General features: G+C 43.8%; 1 protein-coding gene and 1 long non-coding RNA gene across 4 annotated transcripts; one reads left to right on the top strand and one right to left on the bottom strand.

Moving 5' to 3' along the window:
- Nucleotides 1-1801: 1801 nt before the first annotated feature.
- On the top strand, nucleotides 1802-22669 carry LOC119660958 (ATP-dependent RNA helicase p62-like). 3 transcript variants are annotated; one of them, XM_038070000.1, is made up of 5 exons: nucleotides 1802-2166; nucleotides 6033-7106; nucleotides 11909-12147; nucleotides 16208-16386; nucleotides 22197-22669. In XM_038070000.1, the coding sequence occupies exons 1-5, from the start codon at nucleotides 1817-1819 to the stop codon at nucleotides 22461-22463; spliced, it is 2109 nt and encodes a 702-aa protein (XP_037925928.1). In that variant the 5' UTR covers nucleotides 1802-1816; the 3' UTR covers nucleotides 22464-22669. The 3 variants fall into 3 exon arrangements, with proteins under 3 accessions (XP_037925928.1, XP_037925930.1, XP_037925929.1); XM_038070002.1 differs by lacking the exon at nucleotides 16208-16386 and having other exon boundaries at nucleotides 22197-22339; XM_038070001.1 differs by lacking the exons at nucleotides 16208-16386; nucleotides 22197-22669 and adding an exon at nucleotides 14691-16199.
- On the bottom strand, nucleotides 2168-2810 carry LOC119660959. The gene is made up of 2 exons (XR_005250499.1): nucleotides 2652-2810; nucleotides 2168-2593 (listed from the first exon to the last, which is right to left on the bottom strand). It is a non-coding gene; the product is annotated as an uncharacterized LOC119660959 (long non-coding RNA).
- Nucleotides 22670-23010: the final 341 nt, after the last annotated feature.

Here is a 23010-nt window from a genome sequence, read left to right on the forward strand (position 1 = left end):
CGAAGGTCTCTTCTCGCTTGAGTACAACCACAAGCACCATGAAACTCCCACTAGGGGGGCCAACCGCAAATAATCGAGCTGTACTCACATACAACAGGAGTTCACCCGAAGTATGTGAGTCCAGGGGCTTTCCCGGTTCCCATGGTACCAGTATACCCCTGGTAAGGTTTCGTGACCAACATGCCACTTCAGATGACTCCCCGTGCAGACTCGGGTCTGATCGCCCTGATTAGGTCTTTGGAGCATTCGCCTACTGAATCACGGCCGACAAACCAAAGTGATTACAGCGTCTCCCGGTGCCACCACTATGGAGGTTCTCCTCGCCCACTTGGTTTTTGGTTTGGCCGATAGGGTTGCCGCCCCATCTCCCTCGCCGCCACCTCTGAGCACCGGGTAAGGAAGTAATCAATCTCACCGTGCGTTCTGTTCAACCATGGGTATAATTTGTCGATGAGCCGCACAGTCCATCTGCCTCTTGGCACATTTTGCCAAGAAAGTTGCCACTCGGTAAGGGTGCGTTGACGTTCTTCCCGGGCAACCGCCTCTCTTAAGTTTTCGCCCTTACGGCGGTAGATAGCTTTGCGCTACTTGGCAAGGAAAGCAACGGAGATCATTCCCGCGATCACCATCACAGCCGGTTCGGAAACATTGCGATAAGCAGACGCCACTCGCAAAGCTCCTCGCCTCTGCACTTGAGCAAGGCGTTTACGACATACCTCCTTGTCAAGGGCATCAGCCCATACCTCCGCGCCATAGAGAAGAACCGGCTGCGTTGCTCCCATAAGGAGACGTCTCCTGGTTGATATAGGGCCCTCTGTCTGCTGCTGCTTTGATTTGCTTGAAAAAGCTCATCTTCGAATCGAGCATTAAACCAAGGTATTTAATCGCCGATCGATATGGGACGCATGGTCGAGATTCTCCTTCTGGTCAGGATGACTACTTCGGTTTTTTTCCAGCGCAAGGTTGAAACCGTGAGCATTCATCAATCCGCTTACCCGTCGCATCAATATGCCAAGTCTGCTTTGCGCCTGTTCAACAATTTGAAACATAATTTCACGATGTTCGTTAAATTGAATGACAAACAGAAGCGGGCATTCGTTATATAGAAGTGTCAATGAACAAAATTCGTTACATTGGACGTCTACTGTATCTGGATTGCAAAATAAAGAAAATTACCTCTGGGGACCGGCAAATTTGTACGAATCAGCTGGAAATACGAATAATCGATGTACGAATTATCGGGAATCCACTATATAATGTTCAGAGATCCATGCTGCGAATGAGAACTAAAAAATTTCCCTTTCAACCGTTATAATTTCCCATGTCCGCCATTTTCATGAAACTACCCGAATTTCCTGAATCTCATAGGGCAATACACGCAGCCACATTTGTTTCCACCATATTGTTAGTAAATTTATTTTTCGTGTTGCCGAATCGAGGTCTCTTCTGAGCATTTCGGAAAACATCGATATCATTTTGTGTCCCGTTCCGGTCGTGTTAGGTAAGAAGTTTAGTCTTCTTAGTGATTCTTTTCTTTTCCTATTGAGTCATATGTAGTGTGGCACATTGTTGAAATTGTTACAATAACGCTAGCATATTTTCTTTTCTTTTGTTTGAAATTAAATGGAAATCAGTGAAATTGAAAATAAATATAAATTAAATTATGTGTGAAAATTATGGGAAAAATCAATAATAAATTTTAAATAAAAAATAAATAATTTTTTTAAGGTTTTCCTCTGTTGTAACTCAATGAATCCTCGTGCGTGTTTTTATTTCTATTTTTTTCTTTAAAGTAGTTTGGGAATAAAGGGCATCCATGGCTCGTTTAATATCAGTGCTTAGTCCACCATTTTTAAAGAAATTGCCTTGTGTTTGCAGCAGCGCGAGCTCTAAGACCGCTTCTTTTCGACCTAACAGTAACAGCAGTAGCGTGGTTTTGACCGGTATCAGCTTAAGGAATCAAACTCCAGCATCCTTACCAACTTATAATAAAGGGCAACCTATTAACAGTTTCATCGGGCATTTTCCAAGTTTTATAAAACGATTTGATATACTAAGAAATATTGTCCTGGTAAACTCGACACGACAGTTACATAGCTGGAATAGTAACAGCAGACAAGATAGCTTATTTGACTCCGAAGAGCTTGATATAAAAGAAAAGGAAATGTAAGTATTCATAATTAATTTTTTTTAATAATTTCTAAGCATTTAGTTTTATTAGTTTCGAGTGCAGTATCCTTGAAAAGTATTTAACGGCTGCCTTTTTTTTTAAATTAATTTCCATTTTATTCGGTGTTTTATTCACTTAAAAAGTGAAATAATCATCAATTAATTCCAGTAACCCTATTACAAACTATTGCGACATTACAGTTGTACACGTGCCGGCCTTTCCAGGTTAATTATGACGCACACTCGTTTAAGTTGAGAAAAACTGACGTCATTTTGTAATATAATTGAGAATAAGCGAGAGAGAAACCAGTCCTACCGCATATACAACCATATTTCCGCATAGGTGTTCACGTGTAGACCTCGTGTCTGTTAAGTCTGCCAGTTACGTTCCAACCCTAGACGTGGAAAACCTTGAGATAAGAATCTGAGATATTTTTGCGCGTGAGCTATTTATCTAAAGTGTTCGCCAGCGATAAAGATACCTATGAAATTCCACCCTTCCTGCCTAAACAGACGTGTCTGGCCGAATTATTTTCCATGCCCGAACAGTCAAAACTTACAGAGCAACTGCATCCCATCCACGTTATGGCCGCCGATCGAATGCGGGGACTCTTCACGCGTAATTGGCCAAACTGAACCTAAATGTCGGGCTTGCTAAGCTGAGCAGATGGTACTACCTAAAATGTTTTTTCTACAATTTCCGCTCTGACTGACTCCTTTGTTTAAGGGAGGGAAGGGATTTATTTTAAGAAAGCCTCGCTACCATCAAATTATTTACTTTGCCAGCTTGTCTTATAATAAGAAAGGAAAATTTGGATAATTATTGATTTTTTCATTAATGGCGTCTTTTAAATGTGTCTTTGAAGAATTTCGAGCGCAGTAAGAGAACAGTCAAATGAAGTTCATTATACGGTCTTGTCTGATGCAATATAACAACCATCCGCAGTGGATGCATGCAAAAAAGTCCTGAAAATCCAACTTTTGCGTTGCGTGCCAGACAATAGTTTTTTGACAGTTCATGTCATTTGCAATATGGCGGCGCTTTTCATTTTCGACAGTTATCGTTGAATTGTATTTATTTTGACTGAATTCGTTTGGAGAACTACGGAAGGCACAATTTAGGAATTATTGTTCATTATACGGTCTTGTCTGATGCAATATAACAACCATCCGCAGTGGTGCATGCAAAAAAGTCCTGAAAATCCAACTTTTGCGTTGCATGACAGACAATAGTTTGTTGACAGTTCATGTCATTTGCAATATGGCGGCGGCGCTTTTCGTTTTCAACAGTTAATTGTTGAATTGTATATTTATTTTGACTGAATTCGTTTGGAGAACTACGGAAGGCACAATTTGCATTGCAAGTGGTAATTATTAATGTCACTTGCATTAGTTTCGTCGCTTCCATTCGTAAAAAAAGTAAATTTAAGCCCGGGGTATGTGTACTCTTAGTGGCATTTAATTGTATGTACTTTCATAACATAAAATGTAGGAAGATGCATACACTAATTGTAGAAACTTGAAAATTGTGTGCAATACCGTGATTTTATGCGCGGACAATCGCCTTGCATGCATAAAATATGTTATGAAAATCATACACAATTAAATGCCACTAAGAGTGCACATACCTCCGTCTTAAATTCAATTTTCATGAATGGAAACGGACGGGACTAATGCAAGTGACATTAATAATTAGCACTTGCAATGCAAATAGTGCCTTTCGTAGTTCTCGGAACGAATTCATTCAAATTAATTACATTCAAAGTAACAGCTGAAAACGAAAAGCATCGCCAGATTGCAAATGGCGTAATCTGTCATCAGAACAAACTTTGGCGACCTAAAATCTTCATTGTACATTGAAACTGCTCGCGGTCTGCAGCTTCACATGCATCGTAGTTGTGTTTCCCGCTTATCTTCAGAATTTTCATTTAGGTCCACCTGAGAGGTTCTCAATAAGATTGAGATCTGAGGATTGACTTGGCAACTTAAGGACGTTCACATTATGTCCGTGGAGCAATTTCTTTTACCAATTGCAATTAGTCTTTTTCGATCGTTGTCCTGTTGAAATGTCCAAATAAGTCACATATTATCCTTGGAATAAGGTAGTATTATCGTCGTCAACAAATCCTTGGGCGTACAGCTTGCTATGAAAAACAACCCTATACCATTATACTACCACCTCCGTGCTTTAATGTTTTTTTTGGTCAACCTCCTATGAAATTTTTTGCCTTCCGGTCGATGGACATTTCTCGCTGCATCGTTACCAGACAAATTTATGTTTGTTTAGTCGCTCCAAAGGATAACTCGCCATTTTTTCGCACCCGCTGATCTACACCCAAGTTTTACGATTCAGTACAAAGTCTTTCCTCATCTTCATATTTGCAGTTTTAAGCAAAGGAACTTGCTGAGCAATCCTATCAGGCTTCGTGGTTACTAATCGTAGTCGAATAGATCGTAATGAAACAACATTGCCAATTTCACTTGTATTCGTCCTGGATGATTTGAAGAGGTCGCATTTAGCCAATGTAGCAATATGACGCGGTAATCTGGGCAGAAAGAACCCAACTCAGCACACAAGCCAGGGAATTACATAAGCTCCAAAGGCTGGCTTGCGTGTGTATCAGTGGGGCAATGAGGACATGCTCAACGGCATCCCTGGAGGTCCTTCTGGGATTAACCCCTCCCCATCTGCACATAAAGATGCAGGCAAGGAGATCAATATTCAGGATGGCCGGTAGTACGAGTGAGGCGGGGAGCTGCCTAAATCGAAGGAAGATTGATATCCTTTCTAGGCGGTATCCCGAATTACTGATACCGAGGGACAACATGACAACGAGGTTTCACTTCGATAAGAAGTTTGAAACACGTTGGAGTAACAAGGCAAACTGGGAGAACGTGGCTGCGACAAACGGCTTAAACCAGCAAGTGATTACTTGGTACACTGACGGATCCCTCACAGCAGAGGGAGCAGGTGCCGGTGTCATTGGTCCAAGGAAAATGTACTTTGAGCCAATGGGCAGGTACACTAGCATATTCCAGCCGGAAATTTACGCCATAGACAAATGTGCCTCCTTTAATCTGCAAAGGAATTACAGGGGGCAGAACATAGCTATTCTCACCGATAGCCAAGCAGCGATCAAGGCACTTAGGTTCAACCAGGTGAACTCTAAACTGGTATGGGAATGCCTTGAGAGACTGAATACACTCGGCTCGTCCAACAAGGTCTGGATACTTTGGGTTCCAGGCAGCGGATGAACTAGCCAAGAAGGGAGCAGGGATGCCTTTACACGGGCCAGAACCCTTCTGTGGAATCGGAAACCGTTCCATGGCTATGAATCTAAGAAACGAAGAGAAACGGTTGAGGGAACTATATTGGGCGGGCCTACCAAGGATGGAGCAGTCCAGAGTGCTTATTGGGGGATGCGAACCCACGCGTACAAAGGATTGCTTAAACCTCCGAATCATAGTGGGAATTCTCACTGGTCGTTGTCGGCTGAACTACCACCTAGGGAAGCTAGGGATATCTACGGACACTGCCTGCAGGTTTTGTGAGGAGGAGGACGAAACCTCTATGCACGTCCTGGGACAGTGTCCGGCACTTGTGCAAAGTAGGTCGATACATCTGGGAGAACACTTAATACCAGATACAAAGCTGAAACTTCTGGAAGTGGGGAACATACTAAAGTTCCTAACGGTTAGAGGCCTGCTTGAGATTCTATGATCAACAGGTACACTGTAACCAGTAAAAGGAGCACAATAGTTCTTCAAGGACGCGGTGCGACTTTCCCTTAACAGAATAATAATAATAATAATCCCATTCTATAACCTATCCAATACTACAATAATTTTTTTTTTCTTTACAGGGCACCACATGACCAATATTCCCGAGATCATCATAGCCGTTCTGGTGGCGCAGCAGGTCGCAACTTTGGACACGTGCCTAGCGGTTCACGGGGTGGTGGCGGAGGTGATCGTGGTGGTGTAAGAAATGGTCGTATACAGAAACCACGTATGTTTGATAAAGGTGGAAAAGCTGGCGGTATGGGCAGAGGAAACGGTGACAACGGCGACGTCAATCTGTATGATATAGATTGGTCGACCGTCGAATTGCAACCATTTAAAAAGGACTTCTACAAACAGCATCCTACTGTTAAGAATCGTTCGCCGTACGATGTTGAAAAGTACCGCGAAGAAAATGAGATAACAGTACGTGGACCAGCCCCGAATCCGATACAGCAGTTTGATGAGGCTTACTTCCCAGATTACTGCATGAATGAGATTCGAAGACAGCGCTATGAGAATCCAACACCAATCCAAGCGCAAGGTTGGCCAATTGCTATGAGTGGTCTTAATATGGTTGGCATTGCTAAGACGGGATCAGGGAAGACGCTTGGTTATATCCTTCCCGCGATTGTGCATATCAACAATCAGCCACCGCTACAAAGGGGTGATGGTCCAATTGCCCTAGTTCTCGCTCCAACCCGTGAACTTGCTCAGCAAATTCAGCAGGTTGCTACCGACTTCGGTTCATCCTCATACGTTCGCAATACCTGCGTATTCGGTGGAGCTTCGAGAGGGGGACAGGCACGTGACTTAACTCGAGGTTGTGAGATAGTTATCGCAACACCAGGACGTTTGATTGATTTTCTATCATCCGGAACGACAAATCTTAAACGCTGTACATATTTAGTATTAGACGAAGCTGATCGTATGCTTGATATGGGCTTCGAACCACAAATTCGAAAAATCCTAGGACAAATACGTCCTGATCGTCAAACACTAATGTGGAGTGCAACATGGCCAAAGGAAGTTCAACAGCTTGCTGAGGACTTCTTGGGTGATTATATACAAATCAATATTGGCTCATTGGAATTGTCAGCAAATCATAACATTCAACAAATTATTGATATTTGCCGGGAGACAGAAAAAGAAGAAAAGTAAGTAGACATTTTTATATCCTTGGTATGTTTGCAAATATCAGAAAATTTGAAGGAAGCCGAGCTTTATTATGATTTCTATTTATGAGAAATAATGCAAGGTGACTTTCGTTAGTATATTATTTTTTTTCATCACACATTCATGTTATAAAGACAAAATTTCAATAAAATTACTTTGGGTAAGGGGTGGGGGGAGGTATTCTATCGCCAGGGACTACCAAAATAGATAGTTTGGAACAAACCCGAAGCCATTTTAGATGCTAAATTCGGCTTTTGCATGTCTCCGGCTGGTTGAGTGACTCCCAAAGATTCTGCGAGCTCTTCTTGTGTTTGGCAATAATTTTCATCGAGTAATGCTTCCAATTCTTCATCTTCAAACTTTTTTGGCTGCCCAGGACGTTGTTCGTCTTCCAACTCAAAATCACCCACTTTTAAATCGTGCAAACCACTGGTTCGCTCAGCTAGGACATGTTCACCATAAACTTCCACCAAAATACTACTTTCGGCAGCAGTTTTCTTCATATTAAAGTAATGAAGAGAACTCCCCGAAAAAACATTTTTCCAGGCATAAAGTTCGACATATTTGAGTGAAGAAAATGATTGTTGTTTACACTTCAAATAAATGACATATACTGAAAAAAAGACGCATAGCTTTCCGGGGTCTTGCAACGATGGAATAATAATAATTACGTCATCTCTCAGTAAACGGCATGATGGAATAATAATCGCGATTAGCCGCTGATATATCGTAATTATTTCCAGCTGCACTTAGCTGTTAATTGAGGTTTTTATTTTGGTCAAGACTTAATCTTCGTCAAATCGTATTGGTAAGAGAGGGACGAAAAGACCATGTCAGCCATATTTAAATGAGAAAATATGTGTCAAGGCATATGTCAGATTTTCATATTTTTCTACTTTGAATCAGAAAAGAGACATTTCTAAATGAAAAAAAAGCATTTGAAAAGCATTCGTCTTGCGTAGCCTTTCTTGCCGTAAAGCTTGAATTGAATGGCTGAAATGCATAGGGCAGGGAGATCGACAATTGATGCTGCCATGCAGGTGGCGAACGCCGTTCGACGAGCAGAGGCACATAGCCGCCGAACTCGACGGGTGGTGCTCCTCGTAACGCTTGACGTCAGAAGCGCCTTCGATTCCGTAAGATGGAAAGACATTCTACGCACACTAGACAATACCTTCAACGTGCCGAACTATCTCTTACGGATTTTGAGGGACTATCTGAGGAACCGCTCCCTGCTCTATGAAACACTGGAGGGTCAAAGGTGGATGGAGGTCACGTCGGGGGTAGCACAGGGATCCATCTTAGGGCCGGACCTCTGGAACGCTACCTATGACAGTCTGCTTAAACTCGACATGCCAGAAGAGTCGCGCCAGGTCGGCTACGCAGATGATGTCGCAGCGCTTGTTGCTGGACGCACTGTCGAACAGGCGCAAAGCAGCAGGATGGATGACTACTCATGGTTTCAACCTTGCACTGGAAAAAACCGAAGTAGTCATCCTGACTAAAAAGAGAATTCCGACCCTGCATCCCATATCGTTCGGCGAGTCGATAATCGAGTCAAAATCAGGGGTAAAGTACCTCGGATTGACTCTTGACTCAAAGATGAGCTTTTCTGAGCAAATCCAAGCAGCAGCGAACAAAGCTGCGGCTGGAGTTTCGGCGTTAAGTAGGCTAATGGCAAACATTGGGGGTCCTACGTCTAGTAGGCGACGTCTCCTGATGAGCTCAACGCAGTCTGTCCTGCTCTACGGCGCAGAGGTATGGGCTGGCGCTCTTAACAAGGAGGTAGACGCCTCGCGCAAGTACAGAGACGGGGAGCTTTACGGGTGGCGTCTGCGTACCGCACTGTCTCTGAACCGGCCGTGATGGTGATCGCGGGAGTTATCCCCGTTGCCCTTCTTGCTAGGGAGCGTCAGGCCATATACAAGCGCAAGGGAGGTGGTTGCTCGCGAAGAACGGCAACACATTCTAGACGAGTGGCAGCTCTCTTGGCAAAATGAAACTAGAGGCAGATGGACTGCGCGGCTCATTGGCAACTTAGGTGCGTGGCTGAATCGGAAGCATGGTGAGACTGACTATCCTTACCCAATTTTTAAGTGGGCATGGAAGTTTTCAGTCTTACCTGCACAAGATTGGAAAGACGCGTTCTCCGGATTGTGTGTTTTGCAATGGAGTTGTGGACGATGCCCACCACACTTTTTTTTTCTTGTGGAAGGTGGGATGGGGTTCGTCAGCACAGGGGATCTCTCTCCAGACAACATTGTGGAAGAGATGCTGAGGACTGCTGACAGGTGGAATCGTGTTGCCTATTACGTTCAGGCCCTTCTCGTTGCTAAGAAGACAGAACTCGACCGGTGGAGGAGCACACCATGCGACGAATCCGTACGTGATTAAGGGACGGATTAGCTGCTTATAGCAGTAGAGTTTTACTTTGGGAAGGATGGCGGAGTCTTTCTTAAGGATGGGCCATAGGGTTTTTAGGCCTGTTAGGGTCTTTGAAAGGATGGAATTTGCCTGGGGCACGGGTGACAGACGAGAGTTCATGGTTATTCCCAGGTATTTAGTTGATTGGACGGAGGGAATGGTGGATGTTCCGATTTTGATCGTGAGGTTGCGGGTGTCGGCTAGCATCTTGCGGATAAAGCTGGCTCTACCGCGGAAGATTTGCTGCTTCGCATTTGCTGGGGTTGAGGAGGAGTTTCCAGTATTGGAGGAATTTGTTGAGGGTTAAGATTGTGGTGTTGATGCGGTTTTGGGCGGATTGTATGTTTCGGGACGAGGTGTAAAGGATCAAATCGTCCGCGTATTGAATGGTTTTGACCGTTTGTGGAGAGTTGGTGGGGTGTTGGAGCGGTATATCGGCGATGTATAAGGAGACTAGGGTGGCTAACAGAACTGAGCCTTGGGGGATGCCTGCAGAAGGACTGTACAGGTCGGATAGGGTTTCGTGGATACGGACTAGAGATTGGCGATCGGATAGGTAATTTAGGACAAGTTTGCATATCTGAGGGTGGAATTTGAAGGTATGAGAGAGTTTGTAGGTGAGGCCTTCGTGCCAGACCGCGTCGAAGGCTTTCTGGATGTCGAGAAGGCAAGCGGTGGTTGGGATGTTCTTGTTTAACTGGGAGAGGATCTCAGCCTTGAGGACTAGGAGAGCATGTGAGGTGCCGTGGCCACGTTTGTTGGCAAACTGGAATGTGGGAATAATGGCGTGATCAGTGATGTGCTGGAGCATGATATCGTGGATGACGTGCTCGAAAATTTTCAATGTCACGTTGAGAAGGGAAATGGGGCCGTAGCTGCCCGGGGAAGCTGAAGGTTGGTCCTTTTTTAGTATTGGGACGATGTGGGATTCTTTCCATGGAATGGGAAAGTGTGCAGATAGGAGGCATAGATTGAACAGTTGAGCGAGGAAAGGGGTTAGGATTTTGGCGCATTTTTTTAGGATGATGATTGGGATGTGATCAGGGCCGGTTGATTTTTTATTATTTCGGGAGAGGATGATGGATTCAACTGCAGAGGAAGGAGAGGAGTGCGAGTCTCTTCTCCATTGGGGAGGAAAGGGAGTTGTATGTGGAGAGGAATGAGGTGAGTTGAGAGGCTAGTTGGTTGGTGGAGGTGTTAAAGAGCGAGTGGATCTCGGAGTCGAGGTCAAATGCAGGTGTTGGGCGCGAGGCAGTTGCGGCATTGGGTGATTTCGTGTAACTGGACCGCCTCGAACTTGACGATGCAGTGAAACATCGCCCTGACTTTCGTATGGGATGATTGTTGGAATTTTGGGGCAAAGGTCACAAGGAAGAGGTGGAGGGGTTTCGCGTTTCGTCGGGAGGAGCTAGTTTCATATTGACGAACGCTGATGGCTTCGGACATGCCGAGGCGGTGTAACTCCTTGAGTATTTCTTCGGGGGAGTAAGTAAAATCTAGTCCCCGGAGGACTAGGTTGACAGGTTTCATGTGGGGTGGGGTATATGTGAAGAAGGAGTGGTTACCTTCTTTCATTCTGTGTTTGACAGATTCGTAATCTGCCTGGGAAGTGGCGAGAACGTGGGTGGAGTAAATTGATGTCTTTTTTAGGGCTATGTTGTTAGGGATCGTGAAGAGGATTTTGGTGGTAATGTTCTTTGTGGTTGTGGGGTCAGCGCGTATGATTAAAGGCGGAAATTTTTCCTGGCTTACCTCTTGTGTCTTAGGTTTGGCTGCTTGAACGGCTCGTGGTGTGGTTGAGGTGGTTGTTATCGGTGTGTGGGTGGATGGCTGTTGTAGCTGTCGGGCTGGACCTTCGGCGACATTGATTGGTATGGTAGTTGGATGAGGTGTGGTTGTAGTTTCTATTGCTGCGGCTGGAATTTGTTGTATCGTCGGATTTTTCACTTCTGCCATGGACCGTTCTCCTCGGTTCTCATGACATGATGTGGTTGGTGTGATATTTTGGTGAGTTGGGTTGGTGAGGGCTAAGGTGCTTTTGGTCAATGATCAACTGAACAGTGCGGCGAGCCGGTCGTACCCACTCGTCATTTCCTTGAGGGAGGTCCTCAGTTCTTGGACCTTGGACCTCATAAACTGTTTGGGCAATGGCTTAGGGTCGCTGTGATATTCGTAGCTGACCCGATGAGTCATGCGATCATGCTTAACCCATGACACACACATGGTCGCATGTAGCACTATGTTTGCAATTTAGGGGGATTAACCTGGTCGTCATATAAATGTTTCCCTATATTTTTCACATTGCTTCCAAACCATTGGCTATGTTTTAATATTATCTTTTTTCCATCTATCTTTTCAGACTCAAAGATTTACTATCAAAAATCTACGATAATCCCGATAAACCTGGAAAAATTATCATTTTCACGGAAACAAAACGTCGTGTTGATCACATATCGCGTTATATTCGTAGTTTTGGTGTCCGTTGTGGCGCTATTCATGGCGATAAGTCACAATCAGAACGTGATTATGTATTACGTGAATTCCGTACGGGTAAATCAAACATTTTAGTAGCAACTGATGTTGCTGCTCGTGGTTTAGGTAAGTGGGCTTTTTTTCATATTTTCTTATATATTTTTTTTTATCTTGATATAAAATTTCAAAATTTTATTTATTTTTTTGTGCATTATTTTCTTCGATTAAAATTAAGTGAGAGGTCTAAAAAATGTCTAGGAGAAATTTAGAGAAGTATAAATTTTGGAAAGGAAACGTAGTAGTGAAATTTATCGACACTTTCAATTTAGAGCCAGCAAAATCATAGAAAAAAAAATGGAGACTGAACGTTTTTGAATTATTTTTATTCATTGTTTTTTCGAGAGGCGATCTTAAATCTGTACTAAATTACTTTAAAAAGGAATGTCCGCTCGATTAAATCCAAGTCAGAATAAACGCCTGCAGTTGGTCAAACAAGTGCATTTAGATTATCAAATGAAATCTGCACTGAGATGGGGAAATAACTGGTTCCCCAAATGCGGAGTATGCGAAAACCATTCAATTTTTTCATATGCAATCTTGGAATGTAGCTTAAGGGGGTCATCCCGTGTGAAGGCCGTTTTTTTTTTGCTTTTTTTTCAAAAATTATTTTGAAGGACTGGATAAAGATAGAAACGTGATTTTTTCACCATATGTTTACTGATATCTCTGGTATATGTGCACCGTAGAAATATGTACTAAAAAATCCGTGAAAATTTCAAAGAATTTGGTTGGATAGATTTTGAGCTACGCATTTAACGACTCATTGTTATTCTGGGTCTCTGCTCGTAAACATCTGTTCAAGAGATCATCTCGTGCAAATCTTCGTAGATTGGTTTGATGACTGTTTGAACTTCTTCAGTCAAAAGTGCCGTCTCGTGGTGAAAACTATCCAGTTTTCCTTTACCTTCCGCTTTGTGCCATTTGCACCAACTGTCCTCGTCTGCTGGACAATTTTAATGCTGAGGATTTTCGTCTGTAGAACATTTATGGAAGAAAGTTTCCTAAATTTCATGAATTTCGTAAGACAACTGCTTGAAAGTGTATGTGCGTCTTCCACGAAGCTTCCGTTTAATATATGCCCACACATTTTCAATAGGGTTTGCATCGGGCGACTGTGACGGCCAATCCAATGTAACGATGCCAGATTGAGTCTTCCACTGAGTACAGACCTTGCTGCGGTGTTTAGGATCGTTGTCCTCCTGCAGAATCCAATCTTCATTTCTTGTGATGAACCATCGTTTGGCAGATGGCAGTAAAGCCTTTTTGTAGATTTTTATAATTTTCTCAGCATTTAGATTGCCAGTAAAGAGGTGCAAAGTGCCGAATCCCTGCTTTGAGAAGCAGCCCCAAAGATGCACCTTTATTCCATGTTTTACGGTCCGCTGAACAAGCCGATTGGTGGAACTTGACCAGGCTCGCGTGAGGACAGAACGTGCCCATATAGAACATTCATCAGTAAAAATGACATTTTCAAAATCTCTGTCAATATTCTCATGCGCCCAAGCGAGTCGCTTTGTCACATGTTTTTCAGTCAACAGAGGCTTCGCCATTGTGTTGCGCCATTTCAGATTATGAGTACAAAGATGGGTTCGGATAGTTTCGTAGGATACATCTAAACCTTTTGCCATTAATTTTGCTTGTCCTTGTCGCAGTGTTAAAGCAGGATTCCGCGAAAACAGATTCACTATTCTTTTTTCATCTTTTTTGTTCACTTTTCCTGTCGAGCCACGTTCTGGTAAATCATCGACATTTTTAGTCACTTTATATCGCTGTATCCACTTCTGTACAAATGCCTTTGACTTTCTTATATATTTAGCAGCCGCTGATTGCGACACTTTGGGATCTTTCGGGTGGATGCAAAGGAACACAGCCTCGTAGCGCGACGCGTACTTAGCACTCATGGCGTTTAACGTGATTCTCTTTCACAAGATCAATGACAACTGAATCTTTGTTGACAATGCATCAAGAACAAAGCTTCCCTCTATCGGCTCGCGAAGGAATTAGAGCGAAATCTTCCATTATCTGTCGGTGAAGTTGACCATGCTCTTACTTGACAGACTGTAGATACAATTCATGTAAAAAAAAATCGATTTCTCCAACCCGACACGGCAATTTGGCCGCGCTTTTCGCTTTCGGATGTCTATGAATTCGTTTTTAGAAATGAGGAAGGTATCGTTTAGTGGGAGTTGATGTCACTTGCTTTAGTTTCGTCGCACGGGATGACCCCCTTAACAAACTCTGCTCCAAATGAAAACTGCAGTTTCCGACTTGGATGTTAATTGAACGATCTTCCAATTTGAATATTTAAATTTAAATATTACTTTTAACAAAATTTTTAATGGATTTAGTACAGACATTCAATTTTATGATGACCCAAGTTTTTTCAAAGGCCAAACTCACTTCAGAGAGTGAAGAATTTTTCGGATTTTTTCAACCTTTGGAAGGTTTACTTATCAAAATTTTTTGTCAAATTATCTACGCCCAATTTATATTTTTTTCTTTCAATTTTCCTCGTCTTATATATACTTAATTTTTAGTATGTTCAAAAGTTTTGGCATAACTAATCAGTCTCGAATTTCTCGTTCTTTGTTTTCCGTTTGTTTTTTCAGAGGCCGATTTGCATATGGTGGGGATAAACGTCTGACCACTTAAACTTTTAAAATAAAATCCAAAAAGAAAAAAATTCTTTTTTGAGTGGAAACAATTATATTAAAAAAAAAAAAAAAAAACAGGCGGTTATCTTGCTGATGGTTATTCGTCACAAACTGCCCGTTCCGTGAAAGTAGTTGCATGCTGACGCTCCGACAGACAGACAACACCGTGAAAAACTTGAAAAGAGAAGGCGGAAAAACTAGTGGCGCGCACCTCTTCCGGAAGGTGTTGTGTTATGTTCCTCTATCGTAAATGGTGGAAATTTTTCCGAAAATGCTCCTCATTGAATGGAGGGGTAGATTCAGCCAATAGCGCCCCCGACATACCTGAATTGGATCCGATACTGTGAAAGAAGGATTTCTCTTGCGGATGACGATTGACTCTGAGACTCCTGAGAAGGTGTTGCAAAGATCAGCCGTGTGAAAGTGAAGGTCGTCGCTTAGCAGTATGAATCCTGAAGATAAATCCAACCGTCTTTTTTCATTCTACCTGTTTCATCGTCCTCTTCACAAAGGAAAATGATACAAGTACTCTAAAACTGATGAATTCACTTTATCATACCGACCTCGTGAACTTTCCGCATACACGAGGGGCGGATGAAACAGTGACAAAAGGACGAAAGTCGGTTGAAAGTAGAAACAAAGATACAAAAAAAAAATGCATCACGTGTGTTGTACTTCCCAGGCGGCACGAATGGAGGTGTCCAGCATGCTCTATCGCGATCAAATCATGTACAAACCATTATCCCCAATCGTCAAAGTGGCCTCTGATATATAAAACCATAAGCAAACCTATAATTTCTTCTTCGTCGTGAATTGGTCAATCTTTGGTTCGCTGTTTCATCTGTGACAGAACAAAATATGTAACTAACAATCTACTATGCATTTACCATTGGAAAGATATTTATATATATATATATATATGCATACTATATATATATATATGTCTAAGAAATCATCACAGACTAAATTGGGAACCGAATTATGATTGCGCAACGATGAAGGCTATCTTTCTTACATATGAAAGGATGAGGAGTGGAGCGGGGGGGAGGCGGAGAAAAAAAGGATCACAACAAGGCTTTCCCTCTCCCTTCGATCTCTTCTCTCCTTCTCATGAACTTAAAAACAGAAAAGTATAAAAAAACACGAGGATTTTGTTGGCTTCTTCATTCTACGACTTCCGGATGATATTTCGATTAAATTTCTTCAGTTCGCGTCTATCATGCACCCGCTAATATATAAACACCCCGTATACCAAAAGATGTGTATGAAATATAAAATAAATTGAAGACAACTCAATTAAATTTTGAAATACTTTTGAAAAACAAAAAAACAAAAAAAAATACATGAAACCATTCAACCTAATCAACCTAATTTCAACAAAATTTCTCCTCCTTCCAAACAACAAAAAAAAAAACAAACAATTCGAAATCATTCGCTTTTTTTCTGGAAAAACCAAAAAAAAATTACAACAGACGTTGATGGTATCAAGTATGTCATCAATTTCGACTATCCACAATCATCAGAAGATTATATCCATCGTATTGGACGAACTGGACGATCCGATACAACGGGAACTTCATACACATTCTTCACCAACAATAATGCTAAGCAATCAAAGGCTTTATTACAAGTACTACGAGAGGCTAACCAGGTAAGTTCCATCTTTTTAAACTCACTTATATGGTTCAAAATTAATATATTTATTTAGTTTCAATAAACCCCTAAGCTGTACATGCATGCCAAACTTACGCGCCTATCGATTCCTTCAACTAATTCTACGATTTTCCGAGAAGTTTAGAATCTTCTCCCTTTGTTCTGCACTTCCCGTTCGCGCTCCATCCTGGGGTAGTGGGTTTCAATATATGGCATAGTCCTCAGTGGCACTGTTGCCCATTCTCAATATAATTAGCAAAGATTCACTTCCACTAAAACCACCCCCACTCTTCCGCCGCTCTCCGCGGGGCCACCGTGAAGTATTACTTCGCGGGGGAGGCTCTGGTTCGCTATACCAGCTCGTCCACTACACTGACTTCGCGAAAGCCTTCGACACTGTAAATCACAAGATACTTCCAAACTCTCGTCCCTAAACGTTCCCATACCACTTGTTTTATGGCTTGCCTCTTACCTTTCCAACCGATCCTGCCGCGCCTGCTTTTACGGCTGTACTTCCCGCTCCTTCTCCTCCTCTTCTGGCGTCCCACAGGGTTCTATTCTGGGTCCTTTGCTATTTTTATTTTTTTATTAACGACCTTCCTCCCCTCCTTACTTGTCTCTGTTTGCTCTATGCAGACGACCTTAAGCTGTTTTCCGCTATATCGTGGCCTATGGACTGTGTTTCCCTTCAGAATAACCTGGACACTCTGGTTCGTTGGTGCTCGTCTAATGGTTTAGCGCTAAATGTCAGAAAGTGTCACTCTATGTGCTACTCCCTAAAATCCTCACCCATTTCTTTCTCCTACTCGCTTAACGGACATTCCTTATCCTGCTTAAATTCCACTCAAGACCTCGGAGTCACTTTCGACAATAAGCTCCGCTTTGACACCCATTGCCTCGATGTCATCAATCGAGCAGCAAAATTGTCAGGCTTTATTCTTCGCTCCTCCTCTGATTTTGACTCCATCCAAGCCTCCTTAGCTCTCTTCAATTCCCTTGTTAGGAATACCGTCGAGTATTGCTCCGTGATCTGGTCACCCACTCGTAACTGTGATTGTCTTGCCCTTGAAAATGTGCAACGTAAATTCACCCGTTCTCTCTTCTTTAAGAAAAGTTTCCCTCGTGTGGATTACCCCTCCCGCCTCCGCTCTCTAAATCTTCCCTTCCTACAACAGCGTAGATCCTATCTGGATCTATGCACAGTCTTTAAAGTTTCCTCGGGTCTGATGGACTGCTCCGCCACTGACGAGATCACCTGCCGTCCTACGTCTTATAACACACGTAACGCAGATATTTTCAACGTGCCCTTCGCGGAGCTCGAAGTCCATTTTCATTCCCCGATTCCCAGGCTTTGCCGAAATTATAATGCAAAACAGCTTGGTCCTTTTAACTTCCCTACTTTAAGTAGTTTTAAACGTAGGATAAGTTTTTTGCTTTCTCCTCCTCCTCCTGAGGACAATAATTAATTGGAATTCTCTCTGTTTGTTGTCCGTTAATTAAATAAATAAATCAAAAAATATACTTGGGCCCTCCCACGTTAGATATCATCCTTGCAAGGGATGAGCTGGCATTTGCTGCCTTCTCTCGCGCATAATCCAAGTGTCCCTTGAAACTCAGCTTGGCATCGATCATCACCTCCAGGTATTTGACAATCTATTTTGAGACGACCTCACGATTACCAACCTGGATGGTAACCGTGTTGTTCTTCCTACGGTTGGTAATGAGGACCGCCTCCGTCTTTTCGTCCGCCAGGTCCAGCTTGACCATTCGTAACCATGACTTGATGGTATGAATGGCTTCATTTGCATAAAGCTCCACGTCCACAAAACCAATCAGCGTTGTCTCCTCCGGCACGCGAAGGCCAAGCACTCCATCGTACATTATATTCCACAGCAGCGGTCCCAATACAGAACCTTGAGGCACACCTGCTGTCACAATGTACTCCTTCGGCCCGTCGTCCGTCTCGTACCAGAGAAGTCTGTCCGAAAGGTAACTCTCGATGAGCCGAGTCAAGTAGCTAGGAACACCCAGATTGGCCAAAGCGCCCTTAATCCAGCCCCAGTTGGCTGAGTTAAAAGCATTTTTGACGTCCAGCTTCACTAGAGCACAGAATTTGCCCATGGCCATTGCATTTCGAGCCAATTCCACGACCTTTGCTACTGCATCAACCGTAGAACGGGCTCGCCGAAACCCATATTGCCGCTCTGAAAGACCACCCGCAAGCTCGATGAACGGGAGCAGCCTGTTGTATATCACCCTCTCCAACATCTTCCCCATGGTGTCTAAGAGACAAATAGGGCGATATGAAGAGGGCACGCCGGGTGGTTTTCGGGGCTTCGGTAGCAACAACAGCTTCTGCCTCTTCCACTGGGCGGGAAACACTCCTTCCGCCATGTACGATTCGAATGTGCTTGCGAACCACCTTGGTCTGGCCTTGACCGCCACCTTCAGAGCCCTGTTCGGAATTGCGTCCAATCCCGGAAGTTTACTGTCCCCAATACGTCTTCGGTAACATCAGGGATCGAGAAGACGTCCTGCTGAGCTGCCAGTTGGAGTTCTCTTTCGTCCTGCTCCTGCTGCGGGAAAAGAGTTGTAATTATTTGCAATAAGAGGCGTGGGCATGTCACCTGAGGTGATTTTCGCCCGCGGATCTTCTTCATTACAACTTGGTAGGCTGTACCCCACGGATTCGTATTAGCCTCCATGCAGAGCTTCTGGTAGCATTTCCGCTTGCTTCTCCGAATGGCCTTGTTAAGATTGCTTCGCAGATCCCTGTATTCCTCCTCACGCTCCTAGTGCGGGTGTGGGAAAGTCGCTCGGAGACAAGAGGATCTCAAGGCAGCGACCTCCGTGTTCCACCAGTAGTTTGGCCTCTTGCCGTGGTGCGAACGTCGTCGTGGCATCGTAGCGTCGCATGCTTCGGTTACACGCTGAGACAGCTGTGTGACCCTTTCTACCGCTGTTCCATCCGGATCATGGGCTCCCTCCAATGCGGCCAGGAATGTCTCCTCGTCGAAAGCTCCGCTAGACCAGCCAACCGTCTTAGCCTTTCCACCTCCAGAGCGTCGTTGACTGCTTCACCGGTTCCCAATGCGGAGGAAGATGGCCTGGTGGTCACTGTGGGTGTAGTGCTTACTCACTTGCCAAGCCATATCCCTCACCGGTGAAGTGCTAACAAATGTCGGGTCAACGATCGAACCCGACCCTCTTCCTCGAAAGGTGGGCACGCATCCAACGTTGGCCAGCACGATGTCCAGTTCGGCAAATGACTTCGACAGAATTTGACCTCTGGTTTTCGTCAATCGGCTTCCCCACTCCAGGGCCCACGCGTTGAAATTGCCCGCAATGATTTTAGGGCTGCGGTCTCTAGCGTCCAACACCAGACTGTCTAACATCTCCTCATATTGTGCTAAGGTTGCACTAGGAGGAACGTATCAGCTGTAAATATGGACACCGTTGACCTTCGTCCTTATAAAACCGGCTGCCGGGTAGGGCATGACTTCCTGAATGGCCTGTATTCCGCACGCCCAGGTAGATTCCGGCTCCAGAACCCTCTTCTGTTTTTGAGCCATCGGTATAGAAGACTTCCGTATATCCCGCCACGCATTCCTCTGGGTCTTCCTAGTCCTCTCTACGCTTCAGGGTAACTACATATCTTCTACCAAACAGATGTATGGGGACATGAGAATCGGAAGGCATTGTAAGAACTGGATTTAGTCCTCCCAGTAACTCTTCCAATGCTCTGTGCCCCCATAGATCTAATCGAATTAGCTTATGAGCTGCTCTCATTGCAGTGCTTTAAGTAAATATATCCAGGGGCTGCAAATTGAGTAGTGCATTCAGAGCTGCGCCGGATGTCGTGCTCATGGCACCAGTGATACCCAGACAAACAGTTCTTTGCAGTGCATCTAGTTTACGGTGAAAACCGTTTTGTCTCACCTTAACCCACCACACTATGGATGCATATACGAACATCGGCATAATGATGGCAGCGTATATCCACATTACCACATGAGGCCTGAGTCCCCATGTCGAGGCAAAGGTCCGTCTGCACAGCCCATAAGCTGTAAGAGCTCGTTTCATCTTTACCTCTACATGTTTGTTCCAAAGAAGTTTTTTTATCTCGAGTGACTCCCAGATATTTCACTTCTTCGGAGAGTTGAAGGGTAGTACCCCTCATCTCAGGGAGACAAAGTCCATCCAGTTTTCTCCTTTTTGTGAATAAAACCATTGTGGTTTTATTTGGATTAACTGACAAACCATGTCTAAGGCCACCAGCTGTCTATCAAATCAACCGCACGCTGTATATTCCTACACACCGTTCCAAGATCCCGATCAACAGCAAGTACAGCCACGTCATCAGCATAAGCTTGAGCGTGTATTGGCAAATTTTGCAGTTCGCATAGCAGTGAGTCGATAAGCATACTCCACAGAAGCGGCGAAAGCACACCTCCTTGGGGGCAGCCCTTCGTTGCTTCCGTAGTCAGGTAGCGATCGACCCCTACCTCAGCGCACAACAATCTTTGCGTTAGCATAGCATGGATCCACTTAATTAAAGCATCATCAAGACCATGCGCTCCGGCGGCATCACAAAGTTTTTGAAAAGGCGGACAGTCAAAAGCCCCTTCAATGTCCACGAACACCCCCATCGCGTACTCACCATTCAAAGTTGCATTCCTCTATCTTTGTGACCAAAGAATGAAGAGCAGACTCACAGGACTTGCCAAGTTGGTAAGCATGTTGGTTTTCACTAAGTGGGTGTGACCTAAGTGCGTTTCCACGAATGTGACGCTCCACCAGTCTCTCCAAACCTTTCAGCAAGAATGAAGTCAAGCTGATCTGTCTAAAGTTCTTTGGACTAGAATAGTCATCTTTCCCAGGTTTCGGTATGAAAACTACCTTAACCTGTTGCCAAGAAGAAGGCACGTAGCCCAGAGCAAGACATCCTCGAAAAATATTTCTTAGAGGTCGCTCTAAACGCTCCATACCCTCATTTAGCATTGCCGGATAGATGCCATCCATGCCAGGTGCTTTGAAATGTTCAAAGGACAGTATGGCAGCTTTCACCTTTTCATGGGTAACAACCGCTTTCGCAGTGTTCCAGTTCCCCTTGCAACACTTGCGTGTTGAAGGGGTTGCAAGAACCGTCAATTCTCCCCCTACCACTTCTCTCATCCGTTCTGCCGGGTGGTGTACTTCCATAAGGGTCTGTACTGAGGCCAGTCTGGAGCTCGTGAAAGTACCGTCGGGTTTTCTAAGAGAATCCAACTTGGCCGACTCATCCCTTTTAAGGACTCTGCACAGCTTTGAAGTCTCCCTTTCGCCTTCCAGTTCCTCACAGTACGCTCTAAAGGAGTCTCGTTTCGAGCACGTCACGAGCCTCTTATATTCACGTTATGAGTTCCTGAAATTTAACCAGTCTTCGTCCTTGTTACTTTTGCAACCACGATTTAGAAGTCGCCCGGTTGATTTACTGAGTTTTTGCAGTTCTCGATTCCACCAAGGAACCGTTTTACCGCTTTGGCCTCGGGAAATAGGACAAGCCTCTTCATAGCACTCTAAAAGTGTGCCGTTCAGAGTTTTCAGTTCATCTTCCAGCACCAAAGGAGTCCTTAGTCGCCTAGGGAACTGTACTTTATTGCCAAGAAGTTCATTGAACTTTGCCCAATCCGTTTTCCTAGGGTTCAACCATCAAATATCGAGATGTGCTGTTCTTTGATAATTTTTTTCTTTAATTTGAATTAATTATTTCTTTATTTAAAAATCATTAATTATTCCAAAATAATTAATAAAATTTCTCTCATTTAGGAAATTAACCCAGCACTAGAAGATATGGCACGTTCCGTGCGTGGTAATGGCGATGGTGGTTTCCGTCGCTATGGAACTGGTACATTCCGAAAGAACACAATCAATTCAGGACGATTTGGAAAAGATGGTGGCAACCGCTATGGAAATGGCGGTGGTGGCAGATCATTTGGTGGACGAGATCGTAACGGTGGCGGTTATGGAAACAATCAATCATACAACCAGAATAACAATAGAAATGGCGAGGCTAAACATATAAAATTCGATTAAATTGAAAATAAAACACACAAATAAAAGGAAGATCTTCTTAGTTTTTAGCGGAATTTCTACACAAAATAAACTGCTCTTATGCTCCGTGAATGTCTCGTATTATAGGAATTATAATGTAATAGTGTTAAGGTTGATTTGAATTGATTTTACTATGTACAATCAAGGAACGTGAGAAAAATATTAAACACAAGGAAATTTGATGGAAACTTATGTGGTTTAATTCTATCTATTCATCTTCTCTCCATTGGAACGTAAAGCTACAAGAGCTCAAGTACTTTTTCGGGAATTCGAAAGCTTTGGATCGTATTAACTGCGGCTGTCATTCAAGCCACCGCTGACTGTAAATATGGGACTTTTCCGATTGTTTTCGCAAGCTGTACACCTTCTGATGTTATCGTAAATGGGTTGCAAGTAAGGTCATACTCCGGCTGAAAATGGCGCGCATCCTTCCCCGAAATTGGTCAATTAGTTTGGTTAAGGGGGTTGTAGTGACCGCGGCTTCGCGACGGAGGCGGAATCTCATTCTCCTCTTTCTGAATTAATTTGC

This window comes from Hermetia illucens, chromosome 7 (genome assembly GCF_905115235.1).
Source record: "Hermetia illucens chromosome 7, iHerIll2.2.curated.20191125, whole genome shotgun sequence".
Lineage (NCBI taxonomy): Eukaryota > Metazoa > Arthropoda > Insecta > Diptera > Stratiomyidae > Hermetia > Hermetia illucens.